General features: G+C 34.5%; 4 protein-coding genes across 15 annotated transcripts; 1 reads left to right on the forward strand and 3 right to left on the reverse strand.

Moving 5' to 3' along the window:
- Positions 1–828: 828 nt before the first annotated feature.
- Positions 829–4,503, reverse strand: LOC132607445 (B3 domain-containing transcription factor ABI3-like). 5 transcript variants are annotated; one of them, XM_060321448.1, is made up of 7 exons: positions 3,983–4,502; positions 2,317–3,635; positions 1,777–1,869; positions 1,587–1,690; positions 1,412–1,458; positions 1,240–1,316; positions 829–1,142 (listed from the first exon to the last, which is right to left on the reverse strand). In XM_060321448.1, exons 2-7 carry the CDS (start codon positions 3,574–3,576, stop codon positions 1,020–1,022), a joined length of 1,704 nt encoding a protein of 567 aa, XP_060177431.1. In that variant the 5' UTR covers positions 3,577–3,635; positions 3,983–4,502; the 3' UTR covers positions 829–1,019. The 5 variants fall into 5 exon arrangements, with proteins under 5 accessions (XP_060177431.1, XP_060177400.1, XP_060177408.1 ...); XM_060321417.1 differs by having other exon boundaries at positions 2,317–4,503; XM_060321425.1 differs by having other exon boundaries at positions 1,587–1,687; positions 2,317–4,501.
- Positions 4,504–7,610: 3,107 nt separating this feature from the next.
- Positions 7,611–11,565, forward strand: LOC132607478 (B3 domain-containing transcription factor ABI3-like). The gene is made up of 7 exons (XM_060321459.1): positions 7,611–8,107; positions 8,273–9,741; positions 10,481–10,573; positions 10,658–10,758; positions 10,892–10,938; positions 11,035–11,111; positions 11,210–11,565. The coding sequence occupies exons 2-7, from the start codon at positions 8,317–8,319 to the stop codon at positions 11,336–11,338; spliced, it is 1,872 nt and encodes a 623-aa protein (XP_060177442.1). The 5' UTR covers positions 7,611–8,107; positions 8,273–8,316; the 3' UTR covers positions 11,339–11,565.
- Positions 11,566–11,932: 367 nt separating this feature from the next.
- Positions 11,933–13,818, reverse strand: LOC132607486 (uncharacterized protein At4g13230-like). 8 transcript variants are annotated; one of them, XM_060321532.1, is made up of 3 exons: positions 13,622–13,818; positions 13,340–13,453; positions 11,933–12,350 (listed from the first exon to the last, which is right to left on the reverse strand). In XM_060321532.1, the coding sequence occupies exons 1-3, from the start codon at positions 13,757–13,759 to the stop codon at positions 12,156–12,158; spliced, it is 447 nt and encodes a 148-aa protein (XP_060177515.1). In that variant the 5' UTR covers positions 13,760–13,818; the 3' UTR covers positions 11,933–12,155. The 8 variants fall into 8 exon arrangements, with proteins under 8 accessions (XP_060177515.1, XP_060177508.1, XP_060177499.1 ...); XM_060321525.1 differs by having other exon boundaries at positions 13,340–13,456; XM_060321516.1 differs by having other exon boundaries at positions 13,616–13,818.
- Positions 13,819–15,172: 1,354 nt separating this feature from the next.
- Positions 15,173–17,403, reverse strand: LOC132626688 (uncharacterized protein At4g13230-like). Its single transcript, XM_060341636.1, has 3 exons — positions 17,253–17,403; positions 16,446–16,592; positions 15,173–15,689 (listed from the first exon to the last, which is right to left on the reverse strand). Exons 1-3 carry the CDS (start codon positions 17,319–17,321, stop codon positions 15,483–15,485), a joined length of 423 nt encoding a protein of 140 aa, XP_060197619.1. The 5' UTR covers positions 17,322–17,403; the 3' UTR covers positions 15,173–15,482.
- Positions 17,404–19,632: the final 2,229 nt, after the last annotated feature.

The raw sequence follows: 19,632 nt of genomic DNA on the forward strand, positions 1-19,632 counted from the left end.
TTGTATCTTGATTTTTCAAAATGATAATTATTTTGTACCGTTTATCTTTAGTACAGAAGGGAGTAATATTGATGTCCAAACGGAAATAAGTAATAAGTCCTCCTGTACGAAACAAAGACTTGGTGCGGGAAAAAAGAGCGGGAAGATGCATAAAACCCGATTCGTTGAATCGCCCGACCCAAAAGATAAACATCATATACTAATTTGTTACCCTAATCGATTCAAATACTGGTAAATACGAATATCCCGAAAATGTGAAGAGAAGATGGATGGAGCAAGGATTACAGAGACAAACATGGAAGTTCCCAAGATAAGAGGAAAGAGAGAGCAGAGAGTAGCAAATATTGGAGACGATGAGAAGAACATGAAAGCTAGGGTTTCTGAGAAGAAGAAACCGGAGGATGATGAACAAATTAAGAGGGGCAGATTTGGAAATATAGTTTTCATGAAAGATATAATGGAGAACCCAACTGATAGTATCCAAGATGCTTTATGAATTTGTGTCATCTTTGTGTACTGTCAACATTTTGATGTTGCTATTGTAATGCACATACGGACTTGGTGTTACTGTAGAAATCTGCACGGCTTTACTACTGTACTGCTATTGTGATTTTGTTAGCACCTGGGAACTTTGATTGATCAACCCCATGTTGCTTAATCAACCTTCATCGCCAATTAGTTTGTTTAATCGACCGTGATGGAGTTGGATTAATAGAACAAGAAGGCTGACTAATAGACAGCAAATTAGCTAAACTAATTAGCAAACAGCAACTCATATCTTTCAACTAAACTGGAAACCATATATCCTCCACTGAAATTGAGCTGATGTAAAAATCAATGTACCGTCAATGTATATAACTTAAATTAGATTACAAATGATCGTCATTGCATTGCTAAACACAGTAGACAGACATACAAGACCACCAGATTACAACTTAATTACACACTTCTCTACATTAGACAGCCATATAAAGAAGATGAACAGCAACTTCTCACTTGTTGAGATGAATTAATTTCTCTTATGCTCGAATACCAACTGCTTGTGGAACTGGAGATGACAAATTACAAAGGTTTTTCTTTGGTGGTTTCTTGCCCTCTGATTTTGGTCCATTCTGCCTCACTTTTACTCCGCGTATCAACTGCTATACATAATTCAACAATTTTAACTCAAATGACGAGATAATTACACGCATAATGTGATAACAAAACTAAAGCACTATAATACAAATATGGACTTACATATTTGCCACACTTCATGTCAGCGTATATTACAATGAAATCGCCTTCTTGCAGTCCATTAGCTCTAACAAAATCGCCTTTAATGAAGAATGGAAAAAAAGATGCAATCACAAATTAGTAATTATATTTTAATGAATTATGCAAACAAGAGCGGGATTGATTGTATCCATACCTGTATTCTCAAGAAGGTACATCCTGCTTTTGTTATTTGGCCAAAATCTGAAAAAACAAAACCCAATACAACATTTATATAAGAAGATGAATTAAATTAAACAAAAGAAAACAATTGAATCGAGCAATGTAATCAAAATAGCTTGACCATGGAGAATAATTTTGAGTCCACTTACCTATATTTCATGTTCCAAACGCGAGAAGTTCCAATGTCTTCCATGGCAACAGAAATTCCATCTCTTGATTCAAGATGTGGGAGATGACTTTCTGCTTCTTTCTGCTTATACAAATTTCAAGAATCCACTTCAATCATACTTTAATTATAAAAAAAAACAGATCACAATTATGACGATGTAACTAAAGTACCTTCGGCAACACAATTCTTCCTAGATTGCCAACGTCACTTTGCTTCAGCACTTTTTGCAGGAGAAATTTGAGATTCTTCTCTGTCCTGCAAGCCTATCAAAAAACATCCATACAAATTTAAAGCAACACACATATATATAAACAATCTTTATAAATATTAGACGATTGATTACAGTACCCATTAGGAAAAGAACTTAATATACACGACATGTGAAGGGTTAGCCTCGCTTGTTACAACGGAACTTTTTTCAACAATATTCCCAGAGCTCACCTATATCCTATTTCTCTTCTAGCTGGCGAATTCTCTTTTTTTATAGATTTCGTAAAGAATTTTTACCTATTGTAGTGGATTCTCTCTTGTATCAATTTTGTTAAGAATATTTACCTGCTATAGTAGGTAAATTGCCTTATTTTCTAGGTTATTAATTCCACTTTTCAATGGACTACTTGTAGTTATATTTTAGATGACTAATCATTTACATTATTAGCGTATAAAAGTTGAACTCGAAAATATTTTGGTCCGGAACTATAAAAACCAACCTGTTTTTTGTTTGTAGAGCCATGCTTATGATGGTTCTGTGATTGCAGGGCTGGCCTGTCTATAGGAAGTGCTTGCGGAGACTTAGCCTGTGGAACCATCGCCATTGGTGGAACAGTAGCAGCAGAAGGCCAATATACCCAATTTCCTGGATTGTTAGCTCGAGACATTGCACAACTAATCTCTCCACCCATCAGTACACTTTGCTCATTAGTACTAATTTGTCTTTGATTCTGAGCTTGGTGGCGATAATGGTGCGACGGTAATCGTCTTTGCCTAGCCATTCTATTCTTCCTAGCCTCTTTAGTAACAGAAGAGCCCAACCTCGCCAATCTCTCACCATTCCCATCGAAAAGTTGGTACGGATATTGACTGAATAAAGCTTGAGACTGATCAGTTACATCAGTAGCAGCAACATTATTAGTACTATCATTATCAGGAAATTGATTGTATTGAGAAGCAGCCGCCATTGTGAAGTGCGATGGAGTCCAGGATTGAGAAGTGTCCATGGGTTGATATTCTGTTGTAGCTGGTGAACTTGCATTACCACTCATTGTTTGATTAAAAGGAGGCCTAAATAAAGATCCATTAGAGTAAGAATCACCAATGTACCCCTGTACCGGCCCTGCCATTACAGGGGTCGAATCGGGGAAAGGGAATTTATAAGCCGGATTTGGCATCCACTGAGAGGGATAAAAGCAAGCATTTGGATCAAAGTTATAATTAGGGGCAGAGTTTTGAATAGTTTGTTTATTAATGGCTTCTGCTTCTCTCATTTCTTTCTTTTGCAATCGGTGTTGTTCAACCCAATCAAGAATGAGTCTCAACAACTGTTTTTTCCCTTCTTTTGTACTTCCCAACCGTTTCGAAGCGCTTTCAATTGTTGAACGTTTGAGCTTAATACTCCTCATGTCTTTTGCAGAAATGTAGTCTTTGTTTTGCTTCAGCCATTCCAAGAACATATGTGCCAGCTCACTATCCCCTTGAAAAATAGATACCTGCTCTTCATTCCCTTCTTCGTTTTGTTGTTGATTCTCTTGTGGATTTTCACTATGGAAAAAAGAGATTGGACCAAGAAATTCATGATCACCATCGATTAAATCATTATATCCAAGATTCTCCATGACATTTAGACATTCTTGGTTGCCAAATCTGTCGATTTGCGTGTCGAAATCTTGTTCAGCATCAGATTTTAGGACTGTCCAAGAAGATGGATCAGATTCAGTAGGAAGGGAATTGGAAGTTGAGGATGAAGAGGACATGCATTGAAAATCTTGAAAAGTAGCAAAATCAGTGGAGAAATTTCCATTGAGCCAAATATCTGTATCATCCATTGGGTCAAAATCAGTAGGCTGCTGCTGGTACTGCTGATGAATATCATCATCCACTGATGGCACCATATTAATATTATTCTCAAATCCATGCACATCTTCATTATTATCACCATAATAAAGCTCATTTAACTCTCTTTTCATTCTTGATTTTGACTTGGCAACTTGTTTCTAGCAAGCCTCAATTTGCATGTACAAGATTCTTCAGAACTCAGCTGAAAAAATAGTACGAAAACAGTACCAATTTCCAGAGGAAAATCCTTCCTTTATTTGCAAGGCTTTCGTTATTTACGAAGCAAGAGCAAAAAAAAAAAATTTAGAGAGATGGGCAATGTACCTGATTAAGGAAGCAAGCTAAGTTACAAGGGGAAAAGGGTCTTCTTATTTCTTTCTTTTAAGCTCATCAAGTGGTTTTTGCAACATAAACCATCTGAGAATATTTGGAATTTATATATCCAATCCAACAAAATACTAATAGTACCAAATCTCTAAAGAAAGCGACTCTGCTTGGTTTTTGTTAGTTCCTTTAACTAACACTCAGTAAGTACAATATAATTACTTTTGCATCAAACAAACTCTATAGTACTAAAATTATATAAGACGGATTTCCAATAGCAATACCACTCTCACGTATCATGCAAGAATCTTCAAAGTATAATAAGTGAACTTATGTATTCTTCTTCTGTTTAAGAAGACAAAAAACACTACCAAACTTCAACAACCCAAAACAACAACTATGGCCTGTTTTGAGAAGTTGTTTCAACACTCTTCTGCACATAAAAACATTTTTTTAAAAAGAGAAAGAGATAATTACAATATATAGCGGTTTTAAATGTGAGAGAGAGAATAGAAAAGGAAAACCACCGAAGGGAAAACTTGGTGCGGATATATAGTTCCTCCGATAAATAAGGCCATGCGTTGTAAACTGATCAATGGTGCAATCCAGCGGTCATTTTTTATACAAACAAAAATGAGAATGGTTACATATTTTCCATTGATGACACAAGCAGCTCAATTCTCTTTCTTATAACATGGCTAAACATGGAAAGATTGGACCGACTGCATGGGATATTTTTTGTAATGTGAAAAAATTGAAGTGAAGTAAACAACACTTCTTTTCTTTGCTGTGCTCATAGGGGATTTGTCTCTATTCGTGGGCGAAACGGCAGATTTCTTCTTTTGCCGATACGTGTCTCTTCCCTTCTGACCAATCTTATTAACATTAGCAAATTATAAATAAAAGATAAATACATGCATTATCAGAAAATCACCAATTTCCAACATTATCTATAAGCATATCGCTCGTTAGTCCTCAATCAGAGGTCTCGAATTCGAATCATGATATGAAAATTTTTGACAGGGAATTTTTTTGCCGAATGAACCCTATGCAGCACTAATTCAGATATAATCGAACTCCAATATCGAACACTGGATTGGAAACCAAAAGAGAAATATAGCTTGTTAGTAACATTTTTGATGGATTTCTCATTGAAAATTTCTTACCGAATTTAAATTTTAATGGAATATTTGTCGAAAACTAGCAATTTTAGGTAGAATCAAAATTTGTAATTTATGAATTTTTAATGATTATCAGAGATCTATAGTTCGTTTTAGTTATTGAGTTCCCATTACAACATAAATTTGGAATAAAATTTCTATAGGTTATCGAGTTTGTATCTAGTATTGTTGCTGCGCTCTTATTAACCCACATGAACCAATCACAACGGGTTGTGATGGAGTAAGTACTCCTTCATCCTTAATAAAAAAAAAATTAGGGTCGAATCTCGTTGGTACGGACTAGCCTTTATTAGGGAGCTTATAACTTCAATGTGGGACTTATCGGAGGCAATTTCAATTTAATCGAGCCCCAACATAAATATCAGACACGAGATTTTATTTTTTTTAAAAAAAAAACACATGAACCTTATTTATCTCTGCTAATTACGAATTCCGCTAATAAAAGCTGGAAATTGGAGAGAAATGAGATTTAGGAAAACGACATTGTGCAGACATGCAAAGAAAAGTAACCAATGAAAGCTGTTTTAGTTTTCTTCTCTGCATCACTGCATGGGACAAAATCCATCTTCCCAACCTTCTTTTCCTCTTTTGAAGTGTGATGAACAAAGTTCATTTAATTCCCTCTCCAAGTAATCAAGTCACCCTCAGAGATTTTCTCCATTTTCCAGCTTTAACAGCATTGCATAATTCGCCATTGGCATAGTAAAAAGGTCCATCTGTTCATTACTTATTGGATTTAAGTTATTAACAATATATCTAAAGTTTCCTAAATTTGGCGCGTGTTTTATTTAAATTTTTTTGGTCCTATTTACTTTATCTCATCAAACAATAGTTGATCTCAAATACTTCCTGCACTTCGCTTTTCTATAATCCAAGTGATTTTAAATAAATATTGGTGCGTGAAAGTGTAAAATAACAACAACATCTTATTAATTTAATGTGTAAAAAAATCTAAAATATCATTTTCTATTATATTTAGCCATTTCAATGATTTTTCCTCATCTTCTTCCCTATATCTTCCCTATTCCTGTATTAAAATATAATCCAACTTTTTCTTCTTTTACAATTTTTGTTTTGAGGGAGTCATAATTATAGAAAAGCCAAGCATATGAGGTTATTACAAAGGAGTAACGATCAGAGAAAATTCAAATATATAAGGCTAACTAAGACCAAGCATGATGATAAGTTAGTGTTACATTCTATGTTTTGATGATTTGTCAAACAGCTGGAGAACCAGAGAGGGACCTGGTCTACTATGTGTTCTCTCTGTGCATCGTACAGTCAAAAGTAACAGTTGTAAAGCTGCACTGCTCACTGCACACAAGTACAACAGAACTGATGCGGCCGTATTTTAAGTCAAACGTGGGATGAGTGGTCTCTATCTCATCTCACATGCTCCCCAATATATATACAACATGTTACAACACATTAAGTATCACTTGAAAAACCTAGAATCACTTTAAAGTGCAGCCATCACGAGATTCTCCAAGTGTTCAAAACAAAGCTGACCACAAACTGAAGAACTTCTCTTAGTTTGTTTTGAGCTTTGTTTATGTTCTTTAACTTGTAAACCTACTCTTCTCTAAAGAAGCTGTTGTAGGTAACTTAAATTCTCAGTAGTTGTTTGTAGGCAGTTCACCTATATATTCAATCTATTAAGTGGTACCCTTGGCTAGAGTTAGTCAAGGTGTATTAGTTGATTTGGCTAGAGGTAATCAACCTTAGTTGAGTGTGTGGCTAGAGTTAGTCATAGTGTGTAGCTTACAATACGGTATTGTAAGGGTGATGGATTAAGGGTTTAATTCCTAGGTTACAACAGGTTGTAATCTGAAGTTGCTCAGTGTAGTGGAGTTGAAATCCTACGGGATAGATCGTGGTTTTTAATCGCTTGAGTAAGAAATTTTTCCTCGCAAATATTTGTGTTATTTACTTACTGCACTGTCTGAAAAAATTGGTAGACAACCCTTCATATATTGTTTGGTGGACGCAGGTTTCTTCACATGATTTAAGGGGATTTGAATGATTTTTAGGTATTCTGCAATTACAAATTATGTAACAAAACAATTATTATAGGGATTATTACAAAGCTTTATCTGTAGATTTTTCTTAAATGATCAGATAACTTGAAAAATTATTTATGTTACCAGCTTGGTGGAGACACGTATCAAGAAAAGAAGAAGTCCACCGTTTCAGTGACGATTAATGGAGACAAATCCCTCCCCTATGAGGAGAGCAAAGAATGAACCTGCATTTCAATTTCCCAGTCGGTCCAATCTTTATTTATATTTTTAGAAAGAGAATTGAGCTGCCTGTGTCAACCATGGAGAATTTATAAACATTTTTTGCATAAAAAGTAACCGCTGGATTGCACCATTGAGGTGTGTTCACGTATACATGGCGTAGAATCCGGTAATAATTTTGAAACTATCCGCACCAAGTTTTCTACTGGTGGTTTCCTCTTTATCTCTTCTTTCTCATTTTATTTTTAAATTTAAATAAAACCGCTATTACTTATCTCTAACTTTTCTCTCTCAAAAATTTTCTGAACTGTCCAGAAGTGTTGTTTGGTTTTGGTGTATATCCGACAATTTTAGTTTGTTCAAGTTTGGTAGTGTTTTTTGTCTACAAAGAGAGAAAGAATAGTTCTTTGCCAATTGCCACAGTTCACTTCTTTGGCTTCTTCAAATTTCGACTTTCATTCACAACTATTTGCCATACTTCACTTCTTGGTTGATGAGAAAGTGATGGTACTTTAATTAGTTGAAGAAGAGCATATATATATTAATCAAGATTCTACAAGAGTTGCTTTCTTCAGATTTGGTTCTACTATTCTTTTGTTGTGTATAAATTCCCAAACTTCAGATGGTTTATGTTGCAAAAACCACTTGAAGAGAAATAAGAAGACCCTTCTCTCCTTTCTAACTTAGCTTGCTTCCTTAATCAGGTAAATTGTCCGTCTTTCTCTAAAATTGTCTTCTTCCTTTTTTGTTGCTCTAGCTTCGTTAGCAACGAAAGTCCTGCAAATAAGGGAAGGATTTTTATCTGCAAAATTGGTACTACTACTATTTTTGCAGCTGAGTTCTAAATAACCTTGTATATGCAAACTCAGGCTTGCTAGAAACAAGTTGCCAAGTCAAAATCAAGAAAACAAAAATGGAAAGAGAGTTATATGAGCGAAACAATCAAGATGTGCATGGATTTGCGAATACTAATATGGTGCCATCAGTGGATTATGATATTCAACACCAGCAGCCTACTGATTTTGATCCTATGGATGATACAGATATTTGGCTTAATGGAAATGACACTTCCATTAATTTCTCCACTGATTTTCAAGATTTTCCATGCATGTCCTCTTCATCCTCAACATCCTATTCCCCTCCTACTACTGAATCTGATCCCTCTTCTTGGGCTGTCCTAAAATCTGATGCTGAACAAGATTTAGACAAGAAAATCGACAAAATTGGTGACCAGGAATGTCTAAATGTGATGGAGAATCTTGGTTACATGGATTTAATCGATGTAAATGAATTTCTTGATCCTATCTCTTTGTTCCAAAATGAAAATCCACAAAAACAACAAGAAGAAGAGGATCAGGAGCTGTCTATTTTTCAAGGGGATAGTGAGCTTGCACTTATGTTTTTGGAATGGCTAAAGCAAAACAAAGACTACATTTCTGCTGAAGACATGAGGAGTATTAAGCTCAAACGTTCAACAATTGAAAGCGCTTCGAAACGGTTGGGAAGTACAAAAGAAGGGAAAAAACAGTTGTTGAGACTCATTCTTGATTGGGTTGAACAACACAGATTGCAAAAGAAACAAATGAGAGAAGCTGAAGCCATTAATCAACAAACTCTTCAAAACTCTGCCCCTTATAACTTTGATCCAAATGCTTGCTTTTATCCCTCTCAGTGGATGGCAACTCCGGCTTATAACGTCACTAATTTTCCCGATTCTACCCCTGTAATGGCAGGGCCGGTACAGGGGTACATTGGTGATCCTTATTACTCTAATGGATCTTTATTTGCGCCTCAAACAATGAGTGGAAGTGCAAATTCACCGGCTTCAACAGAGTATCAACCTATGGAAACTTGTCAATCCTGGTCTTCGTCACAATTTACAGTGGCGGGCGCTTCTCAATACAATCAATTTCCTGATAATGATAGTACTAATAATATTGCTATGGCTGATCAGCCTCAAGCTTTAGCTCAATATGATCCGTACCAACTTTTCGATGGGAATGGTGAGAGATTGTCAAGGTTGGGCTCAAGTGCTACTAAAGAGGCTCGGAAGAACAGAATGGCCAGGCAGAGACGATTACGTCCCCACCATTATCGTCACCAAGCTCATAATCAAAGACAAATTACTAATGAGCAAAGTCTAATGATGGGTGGAGACATTAGTTGTGCAATGTCTCAAGCTAACAATCCAGGAAATTGGGTATATTGGCCTTCTTCTGCTGCTGCTCCACCAATGGCGATGGTTCCACAGGCTGATGCTCCACAATCACTTCCAGCGGAGAGGCCAGCTCTGGAATCACAGAACCATCAGAAGCATGGCTCGGCAGACAAAAGACAGGTTGGTTTCTTTTGTTTCGGCGCAAAATCCTTTTCGAGTTTAAGTTTTATACGCTAACGGTGTAAATTCAGGCGGTCCATTGAAAAGTACAACTTAGAAAATAATGCAAGTTACTTAGTAAATATTCTTTACGAAATCGATGTAAGAGAGAATGCAACTGGTAGACCAGAATGATAAGAAAATGGACCTTGGACTTAACTCAACCCAAAATGCTAGCTCATGAAGTTAGCATTGGCTTAAACCATATAAAGATACCAAAGTTCCGCATCCTACTCGATGTGGGAACTCAGGACCCTCGATGGTTACACCCAGGACTGAACATCTGGTGTATGGAAATATTAGATAGGGGCCAACATCGAGTAAATTATGAGAATTTGTATGAGTCTTGCTCTGATAGTATGATTAGAAAATGAACATTGGGTCTAACTCAACTCCAAAAACAAATTCATGGAGTAAAAACTCTGCACAAGAACATATAAGGAGATCAAAGTTTCGCACCCCACCAATGTGGAACCCACTCGACTGAGAAATAGGAAATAGTCGAGCTCAAGGAATATTAATGTTGAAGAGAGATCCCTTGTATAAAGCTGTTGGCTCACCCTCTCACGTGCACGTCGTGACTATAATTTAAATCATTCTCCTAATGGCTATTGTAATAAATCGTTTAATATGTGTTAAGATTAACTATATATGTGTCATGTGAATGTTCTTCAAATTTCTTGTGGATGTTCTTCGATAGGCTTACAAAACGGAGAAGAATCTCAAATTTCTCCTGCAAAAAGTACTGAAGCAGAGCGATGTTGGCAATCTTGGAAGAATTGTGCTGCCGAAGGTATTTTAGCTACACCATTATAAATTGTGATCTATTTTCTAAAGCATGATGTAGGGGATTATTGAAATTTTTGTTAATAAGCAGAAAGAAGCAGAAAATCATCTCCCACAACTTGAATCAAGGGATGGAATTTCAATTGCCATGGAAGACATTGGAACTTCTCGTGTTTGGAACATGAAATATAGGTGTGTGAACCGAAATTAATCATCAATGGTCAAGTTATTTTTAATTACATTGCTCGATTCAATTGTTTTCCTTTTGTTTTTTTGGTCAGCTTGCTTTAATAACTACTATTGGTTCTTGTGTTTTGTTTTTCAGATTTTGGCCAAATAACAAAAGCAGGATGTACCTTCTCGAGAACACAGGTGTGGATACAATCAGCCCTGCTCTTGCGTTGCTTTGCATGATTCATTAAAATATAATATACAGTATTTGACCGCATTTTTAAAAAAATCTTCTAGGTGATTTTGTTCGAGCTAATGGACTTCAAGAAGGAGATTTCATTGTAATATACGCCGACATAAAGTGTGGCAAATATGTAAGTCAATATTTTTATTATAGTGCTTTAGTGTTATCACTTTCAGCGTGTAATTATCTCGTCATGTGAGTTAAAATTGTTGAATTATATTATATCAGTTGATACGAGGAGTAAAAGTGAGGCAGAATGGACCAAAAGCAGAGGGCAAAAAACCAGCAAAGAAAAACCTTCGTAAGTTATCTGCAGCAGCTATTAGCTCATCTCCAGTTGCACAAGCAGTGAGATAAGTTATCTCATCAAGTTTACAAATTGGTAGGCATTTTGTAAACTAGAATTCTCTGGAGATGACCCTGATTCATGCAAAGACATCTTAAGGTGTTTGTAATTGTTAATCGGGGCAACTGCCTAATGTAGATAAATATGTAAGTTGTAATCTGAATGTGTTGTATGTCTAGCTGTTTTCTAACTTTATGCAATGTAATGACCATCATTTATAATATAATTTAAGTTAATATACACTGACGGTATGTAGAATTTTTGTACTATTAGCGGCATTTCACTTGACGCAGACACTTTTGCCCATCGATTTATGACTAGTTAGCCGTGGTGGATGCAAGTACTTTTGTCTAGCTAGTTCAACCGAACTCAGAATTTTCGACAGTAGAGTAGCTCAGCAATAAAACACTTAAGGTCGACGAACTCATCAAATTTAAATCCTACAAACAAGATATGGAGTCATATTCCCAACTACAGAAATACATCAAACTCGCAGACACTTTTGCCCATCGATCTATGACTAGTTAGCCGGGGTGGATGCAAGTACTTTTGTCTAGCTAGTTCAACCGAACTCAGAATTTTCGACATTAGATTAGCTCAGCAATAAAACACTTAAGGTCGACGAACTCATCAAATTTAAATCCTACAAACAAGATATGGAGTCATATTTCCAACTACAGAAATACATCAAACTCGCAAACTTAGATCTGCGTTCTTTTTTCTTTCGAAACATCAGAAAAATAAGAGTAGACAACAATTAGGAAGAGATAATGTCTCACAGTTTATTGAAATAGAGTAAGTTGAAATTCAGTTTTTGGTGACATTATCTTAAACACCCTCTATGGACTCTTGAGCCTTTTCCTCCACTGTGTCTTTCATTTTTTGGGTGTTTTCCTTAACTGAATCCCATGTTTCTCCTGCTGTGTCTGTTGCTTTGCCGGTCATGTCTTGTGCCGCGTCCTCTGCCTTTCCGACCATGTCTTGTGCTGAGTCCGCCACCTTACCTCCGGCTGCTTTCATTTTCTGGATTGCCTTTCAAAACACACATTATATTGTCACCGTATACAGTCAATTAGACAAGAGTCGAAGTTTTAAACAGTCTAACACGTATTGTTTGATATGCAAGTATGTAACATTATAACATGTAAAGTTACAAGACAAGAAACCTTGGTAAACCATTCCCTTAGCTGTGAACAACTAGGGCAGCCAAGGCTTGTTATGAATTTTTGGAGAGAGATGCAGGCAGTAAGGTAGAAAAAAATAAGAACGAAAATCTCTCTCTTATATTCATCAATTGCGGGTCTTTATATAGGCACAAAAAACAAAGGCCAACTTATATATACAACTACTTTCTATGAGTATCTTATCATTAGCGGCTACCATTTTCCAAATTACAATTTGTAACTTACTTTTAAGCAAAAAGAGAAGTTAGGGAAAAAAGAGAACTTCGCCCAATAACCACTTCAGCCACTTCAATTTTATGTATCTTGGTGTAGCTACAAATACAAAATTACTATAGCTACTAAATATAAAAAAATTAAAAGGTAGTTATTCTACACAAGTAGAAAACAAATTACTCCCTCCGTACTAAAAAAATTGCCTTAATTTAACTTGACATAAAATTTAAGAAATAAAAAAAGGCTTTTAAAATGTGTGATCCAAAATAAATCTTAAATATTTATTTGATCGTAAATTATCTTATAAAGTTAAACTGTTTCTAAATATAGAAATATGTCAATTTTTTTAAAATAAATTAATAAAAAAAAGAAATAATCTTTTTGAGATTACTCCTAAAGCTAAAGTATTAGACTCTAGCACGCCGACAAACGCTTTCTGAGGACATGAAGCTATTTCTAATTTATTTATTTTTGGTCAAATATTCGAGCAAAGTTTTCTTACACTGATAATAAATACACCTAAACCTTTTATTAAATAAATAAATAAATTATAAGTTCATGATAATCGGCAGTAGAGACGAAAAGATTGTGTAATAGACATTAATGGCGTCTCACCTCATCAGCAGCAGACTGGGTAGCATCAACCGCATGTTCTATTGCATCTGCACCCTTTTCTCCTATGTTATGTGACTCATCTCTAATTGGCGTCGCTAGTTGACGATTTTTTGTCTGCTGCAGAAATTAGTTTCAGATTTGACTTTGTAAATATTCACTAAATATATGTGACTAGTACTTTAAGAAAGTTAATATGAGTATACATATATATATATACATGTATAGAAAATAGTTTTTTTCATACCAAACAAAAAAGTTGAAAAATGCTAAAGCCACCCTTACGATGAGTCTCGTGGTGGTTGTCTTGTTGGAGGAGAACAATAACATAGTGGAACGAGTAGTGTTAGTGTTGTTGGAGGCAACATTAGGAGTTGCCACCAAAAAACTTGACGCAGCAAAAGCCATGTTACAACTTGCCATGTGGTTTAACTTTCTTACTTTTTTTGTGAAATTTACTTTAAGTGTTGATGATGATGATGAAAACAAAACTATAGTATATATAGATGAAAGTTAAAGGAGTATCTTTTTCACGGACGACGAGTGAACATGTGGCGTCCAGCATTTGCTCCAGCCACTAGCACGCCGCCACGTAGTTAACCATATCCCATTATTCTTGTTATTTTACTATTTTACTATCCCTCCATCGTGAAGGTATTTTTCTGACATGAAATTTAAAAAATAAAAAAAAGCTTTTAAAATTTGTAATTTAAAACAAAGGATAGAAATTTATATGATTACAAATCATTTTATTAAAGTTAAATTGTTATCAAATATAAAAAATATTATATTTTTTATCAAATATAAAACAGAAAAGAGAATCACATAAATTAGAATATATAAGTACTAAATAGCACAAAGGTGGCGGTCGACATGCTTGTCGACAGAGAGGTAATTTTGGAATTTTGCTGTGTTGTAAATTGTAATGCACCCACGATCTTTCGTCTAATTCGCATTGAATCCTTTTACTGGTAATAGATTGCATTGCCGACCTCTGGAAAGTCTCAATTTGCATAGGAACTTGTTACAATAGATACACGCGGACACAGTGCTGTATTTTCGTAAATCTAGCAAATATTGGAGCCTCTTTTTAATGACTAAAGAAGGCATTAAACTGCTGATTTGGAACTGACACCTCTAAGATATTCCTATGTGTCAGCTTCACCTTTTTTGGGCACATGTGCTCTTGATATTATTTTTCATAAGAAAAAATATAAACTTCTTCTTTTTTTTCAGAAAAAAAAAATATGAACTGCTTCACATCTAAAAATTCTCAAGTAATATCATCTTTCGAAACTATTTTAAATATGACCGAGGAAAACAATAGGGATTAAAGACGAGTGCTTTTTGTTTTTCCACGGCAAGTTGGGCTTAACTTTAATCTAACAAAAACTACTTTGCCCTTTAGTTAATTTAGGGAAAACTATACGATATACCTGCACGCCCCAAGTACTTATCCATCCATCTATGACTAGTTTTTTTTTTTTTTTTTTTTTTTTAAAAGGCATTCTTTAAATATACACCTGCAAATTTTTGACACATTATTTAACTATTCACCTGAAAAATCATTAAAATGATGCCAAATGAAATTTGAGATGAAACTTAGCTAAAAATTAAGTTAAGCTAAAGCTATTCTAACGAGAGCTAAAAGTTGATTTCCATTGATACCTCGCAAATGAGAATAAACACGGTATTTATACAATGCAAAAAAGAACCCTAGAAATATTGAAATGACAACATTATCCTAATAAACTGACTTAGGGTGCTAAAGAAATAGGAAATAGAAAATTGGATTAAATTGTAATATGTAAATATGCTACTTTTGAGACCTCTTGGTACCTGCAACCTGAAACGTCAAGAAATTTTAAATATAAACCTTTAATTTCATACGTACAATGAATTCAACAATAAAAAATTTAAAGGTTGAGAAATCCATCAAATTTAAATTCTAGATCTGACTCTTATATATTTCATATTCTAAACTATAGAAATACATCAAACTCGCAAACTTTTGTCTGCGGTTTCAGCAAACTGAAAAAGAAAAAAACAAATCTTAATTCTTTCAAAATATCAGAAAAAAAGAGGAGAAAATATACTCCTAGGAAGAGATAATGTCTCTGTGTATTGAAATATAGGAAGTTGAAGTTCAGTTCTTGGTGTTCATGCTCTTATTGACATTATCTTTTATAGCTTCTGTGGACTCTTCAGCCTTGCCCTTCACAGTATCTTTCATTTTCTGGGTAGTTTCTTTAACTGAATCCCATGTTTGTTGTGCTGAGTGTTTTGCTTTTCCAGCCATGTCTTGTGCTGTGTCTGCCACCTTATCTCCCACTGCTTTCGTCTTGCGCATGGCCTTTCATAATACACATTATATTGGCAACATATATAGTTAGACAAGAATCGAAATTTTATATACTGATAGTATAAGAAAAAAATTACTCTTACTCTATAATAATTAGATCGTTGAAATTGCGGTACTTGTCGATCACCAGATATAACAATTACTGATTCCCTTAGCGCATCCACCTCGCACCCCAGCTCAACTGGAGAGGCTTAGCCGATCTAAGAAGTGCTAAATAGACGCTAACCTCATTCGGTTAGACCTTAGTGATCATTTTATTAGGGGTGCTGGATGGCACACTCCAAAGAGATATACAGAGTCAAAATTGAAGTAAGTCCTTATAATTTGATTCTTCGGCCTACTATTCTTTTTTCAAGGTTAAGCTTTGACAGGCTAAATATTAATAACACAGTAGCATAATTAATACTAACCTATCCGAGGTCTCTAGAAGGAAGGCATTTTTTTGGGTCAAGAATAAATAGAGACACAAGGCGCTTCAATAGAAAAGTCATTTCAATTCAATTCATTCTTTTGATCAAATAAATTCAAACAGGATACGCCAATGTTCTAGCACGTCCATAAAGCACTTTCCTGACATGCATATATTTCTAATTCTCTTTTGGATTCATGTAAAGGTTTTTTCACACTGCTAATAAATATGCTTAAACCATAAAGAAATATATGTATGTTACAACCCCATAGAGGTTCATGATAATTAGAACTAGAGATGAAACGATGGTGTAATAGTAGACATTAATGGCGTCTCACCTCATCAGCAGCAGAGGCAGTCTCATTTTTAACTTCATGGCTGGCTCTCTTGGCAGCATCAGCTCCCTGTTTCATTGCATCTGCACCCTTTCTTACTGTGTTTTGAGCCTCATCTCTAAATGCTGTTGCTAGGTGACGATTTGTTGTCTGCTACAGAAATACAACCACGTCACATATTAATGCTTAAAAAAAGAAACACATGCAAATTGAATTGTCACAATAGACGACCAATATTACTTGCACAGGATCTTACGTACACTACTGAACAATAACAATGATCATGAGTAGTGTAGTCACAGACAACGAAGGATGGTTAATTAAACTTATTTTATCGGAATAATATAGTGTATATAAAAAATATACACTAAATATTGGTCAAAGATTACTATTTTTATAAATATATAAAAATCTTTAAAACTCTTAGCGAAATTCCTAATCTCGCCACTGTGAGAAGGATTGTATCACTAGACGAATTCCAACCTTCTCAAGAACTTATGAACTTACCACCCGGTCATACGTAAATCTGGATCTAGTGGTCCGTTATTGTTTTATGTATCTTAGTTTGATCAGTCACATAGTTTAAGAAAGTAAGAAAAATTATTAAATTTTGTGGTCTTAAAAGAAAAATTATTATATTTTGTGGTCTTAAACTAAATTTGTTAGATACTAAAATAACTTTTTGAGTCTTATGGTCTTAATTAAACATATCATATTAGATGTTGGAATTAAAAAGTTACAAAACATAAAAAGTACGACACATAAATTGAAACTGAAGGGTGCAAAGTTAAATTGGAAGGTTAAAATCACCTTGAAAGGTCTGAATGCTCCACTAACAAAAACTCTATTAAGAGCAGATGTAAATCCCATGCTTGCCATATCTGTCTTATTTGAATATTTTTTTTTGTTTCTTGAAATTGTTTTGCTTCTTCTTCTTTTTAGCAAGTATAATTCTAGTATAGGGTTATAAATAGGGGAAGAATTTGCCAATTTTTTCTCTGCTTTCATGGCTGACAGAAATTCCCTTAGGATTTGAGGTAATTTCATTGCCTTTTTTCCCAGTTTAAGCTAACCATCACTAATTAAGAACCTAAAAAGAGCAATACACGGATCACTGTCTCCTTCAATGCCACTAATCTTTTTATTGGAAATTAAAGAAATACGAGTAAGATTAATACCATAAGATTAATACCATAGACAATTCGACTATTAGAACAATTTTTTTCTTCTTTTCGGGTTATTGCTAATTTGCTATAGCCAAATCTATTGGATTTACATTTTATTGGATGCATAATATAAGAAAAGGAAAGCAAGATGAATACCCAAAAAATGTCTATCTTCTGCTCTCTCTTTTTAGTTGCAAAATAAAGAGGCTATACCATGTAGATGTGATCTAATGATGTAAACATTTTTTGCGACGGTATATATAATTTAAAATCTAAAATAAATAATGATGAGGTTTTGTTTGTTTTCACTTAATGGGGATTTGTATTTCAATGTTTATATTTAACTAAATTAAGTGTACTTCCAAAAGATGTGGTGCAACGGATGGGGCTGCTACTATCCTCCCCAAATCCCACTTATGGGATTAACTGGGTATGTTGTTGTAAATATTCTAATTTGAAAAAGGTTTTTTTTTTTGGGAAGAATTAACTAAATCCCAAAAAGGAATCTTTGATAGCTATATTGTCAATCGAAAACGATTTGTTAGAACAAATGGATTATAAACCAGTAGTTAATGACATCACATCTAAAAATCTAGAAAAGTAGGCTTTAAATAAAATTATGTATGAATTTTTCCTTTCTTAAAAAAAGAAAATAGGGTTTCTTTGTGAAGTTTGGCTTTGGGCTCCAGATCTTGTTGAGCCAGCTCGGTAAGAAGATTCAATTGATTCTCCCTTTATAAAAAAAATTATATTATACAAATAGAGTAAAAATAAATTACTACTTTTAATTATATAAAATTTGTTGAATTCTCCAACATAAGGAAAGATTATAGAAGGAGAAACAGTACTGCAAGTTCATCACCACGATAAATCATAGAAAATAAAGATTTGCTAAAATTGAATTGGACTCATAGAAGATGAAGATTTGTTGTTAATTAACCATAAGGAATTCTATAGATTTGGAACATCCAAATACTGTGGAGAGTACAACTTATTCATGAAACAAAAATCACCATAACTTGCAGTAAAAAAGTAAATTCACTAAAGTGATGCACAGTAACAACCCAAAATCCCAGCACCAATCTTAGTACAAGTGCCATTCTGATATCCTGCCTTCATGCAAGCTGCATTACAATCTGGGAATTGATCACATGGTCCTAAAAGGACTACATCAGCTGCTTGACTTGAAATCAAAAGAAGAGCCAAACAAAAGAAACCAATTAATAGAATGGATTTGTTAATAGCCATTTTCTCAAATCAAAGGCTTTTGTTTGTCTATATGATTATCTGTCTGTCTTGTTTTGTGTACAGAAATGTGTATCTTGGAGTGTCTATTTATACAAAAATATTGTCCCTTTTTTGGAATATTATTAATTATGATAGATTTTGTTCATGTTTTGAAAAATCAAATGAATTGACCTTCTTTGGAAATTAATATATTTACTTGCTATATATTATGATATTCTATATAAGGAGTTGAATGTTATAGTAACTTGTTAATGTACCAAAGGCACCTGACTATATGCCTGTCTCGTCCTTTGTACAAGCATGTAAGTTTTGGAATGTCTATTTATTCGAAGATTTGGTACTTTTGTTAAGACCGTGTATTATGTTGATATTTTGAAAATCAACTGAAGAGCTCTATGGAAATTTATATATTTACTTGCTATGATACTATAATTTTCTATATAAGGGGCTGCGTCTGATCTTGCTTGGTCAATTCAGGTTGTTATAGTAACATAATAATGTGACAAAGTTCTGCACTGGCGATGAAAATGCTATACTTATCAACAATTTTGATAGGGTAAAAACTTACCCACACGGGGTGTTTACACCCGGCCAATAAACGCATAATACATGTCATTTTATTTAACTATAATTCTTAGTGTTTAACCACAGTTAACTATCATATAGTTCCCAAATAATCTTGAATAATGATATTAAAAGTATGTATTGGTCTTGCAAAGCTCCGTTCTACCCTTCACTGTAACGTCATTGGATCAACACAAAGGCCATCACTAGCC

This window comes from Lycium barbarum, chromosome 1, assembly GCF_019175385.1.
Source record: "Lycium barbarum isolate Lr01 chromosome 1, ASM1917538v2, whole genome shotgun sequence".
Lineage (NCBI taxonomy): Eukaryota > Viridiplantae > Streptophyta > Magnoliopsida > Solanales > Solanaceae > Lycium > Lycium barbarum.

What these genes read in the sequence shown, in the direction of transcription:
- LOC132607478 (XM_060321459.1), top strand. Translation starts at nt 8,317, where the DNA reads ATGGAAAGAGAGTTATATGAGCGAAACAATCAAGATGTGCATGGATTT. An exon ending in GCTCGGCAGACAAAAGACAG is followed by an intron (nt 9,742 to 10,480) that starts GTTGGTTTCTTT and finishes GTTCTTCGATAG; the next exon opens with GCTTACAAAACGGAGAAGAA. An exon ending in ACATAAAGTGTGGCAAATAT is followed by an intron (nt 11,112 to 11,209) that starts GTAAGTCAATAT and finishes ATATTATATCAG; the next exon opens with TTGATACGAGGAGTAAAAGT.
- LOC132607486 (XM_060321473.1), bottom strand. Translation starts at nt 13,759, where the DNA reads ATGGCAAGTTGTAACATGGCTTTTGCTGCGTCAAGTTTTTTGGTGGCA. An exon ending in CCACGAGACTCATCGTAAGG is followed by an intron (nt 13,457 to 13,615) that starts GTGGCTTTAGCA and finishes TAATTTCTGCAG; the next exon opens with CAGACAAAAAATCGTCAACT. An exon ending in CCCAGTCTGCTGCTGATGAG is followed by an intron (nt 12,360 to 13,339) that starts GTGAGACGCCAT and finishes GTGTTTTGAAAG; the next exon opens with GCAATCCAGAAAATGAAAGC.
- LOC132626688 (XM_060341636.1), bottom strand. Translation starts at nt 17,321, where the DNA reads ATGGCAAGCATGGGATTTACATCTGCTCTTAATAGAGTTTTTGTTAGT. An exon ending in GAGCATTCAGACCTTTCAAG is followed by an intron (nt 16,593 to 17,252) that starts GTGATTTTAACC and finishes TTTCTGTAGCAG; the next exon opens with ACAACAAATCGTCACCTAGC. An exon ending in CTGCCTCTGCTGCTGATGAG is followed by an intron (nt 15,690 to 16,445) that starts GTGAGACGCCAT and finishes GTATTATGAAAG; the next exon opens with GCCATGCGCAAGACGAAAGC.
- LOC132607445 (XM_060321417.1), bottom strand. Translation starts at nt 3,789, where the DNA reads ATGAAAAGAGAGTTAAATGAGCTTTATTATGGTGATAATAATGAAGAT. An exon ending in GTTTGGAACATGAAATATAG is followed by an intron (nt 1,459 to 1,586) that starts GTAAGTGGACTC and finishes TTGTTTTTTCAG; the next exon opens with ATTTTGGCCAAATAACAAAA. An exon ending in ACATGAAGTGTGGCAAATAT is followed by an intron (nt 1,143 to 1,239) that starts GTAAGTCCATAT and finishes AATTATGTATAG; the next exon opens with CAGTTGATACGCGGAGTAAA.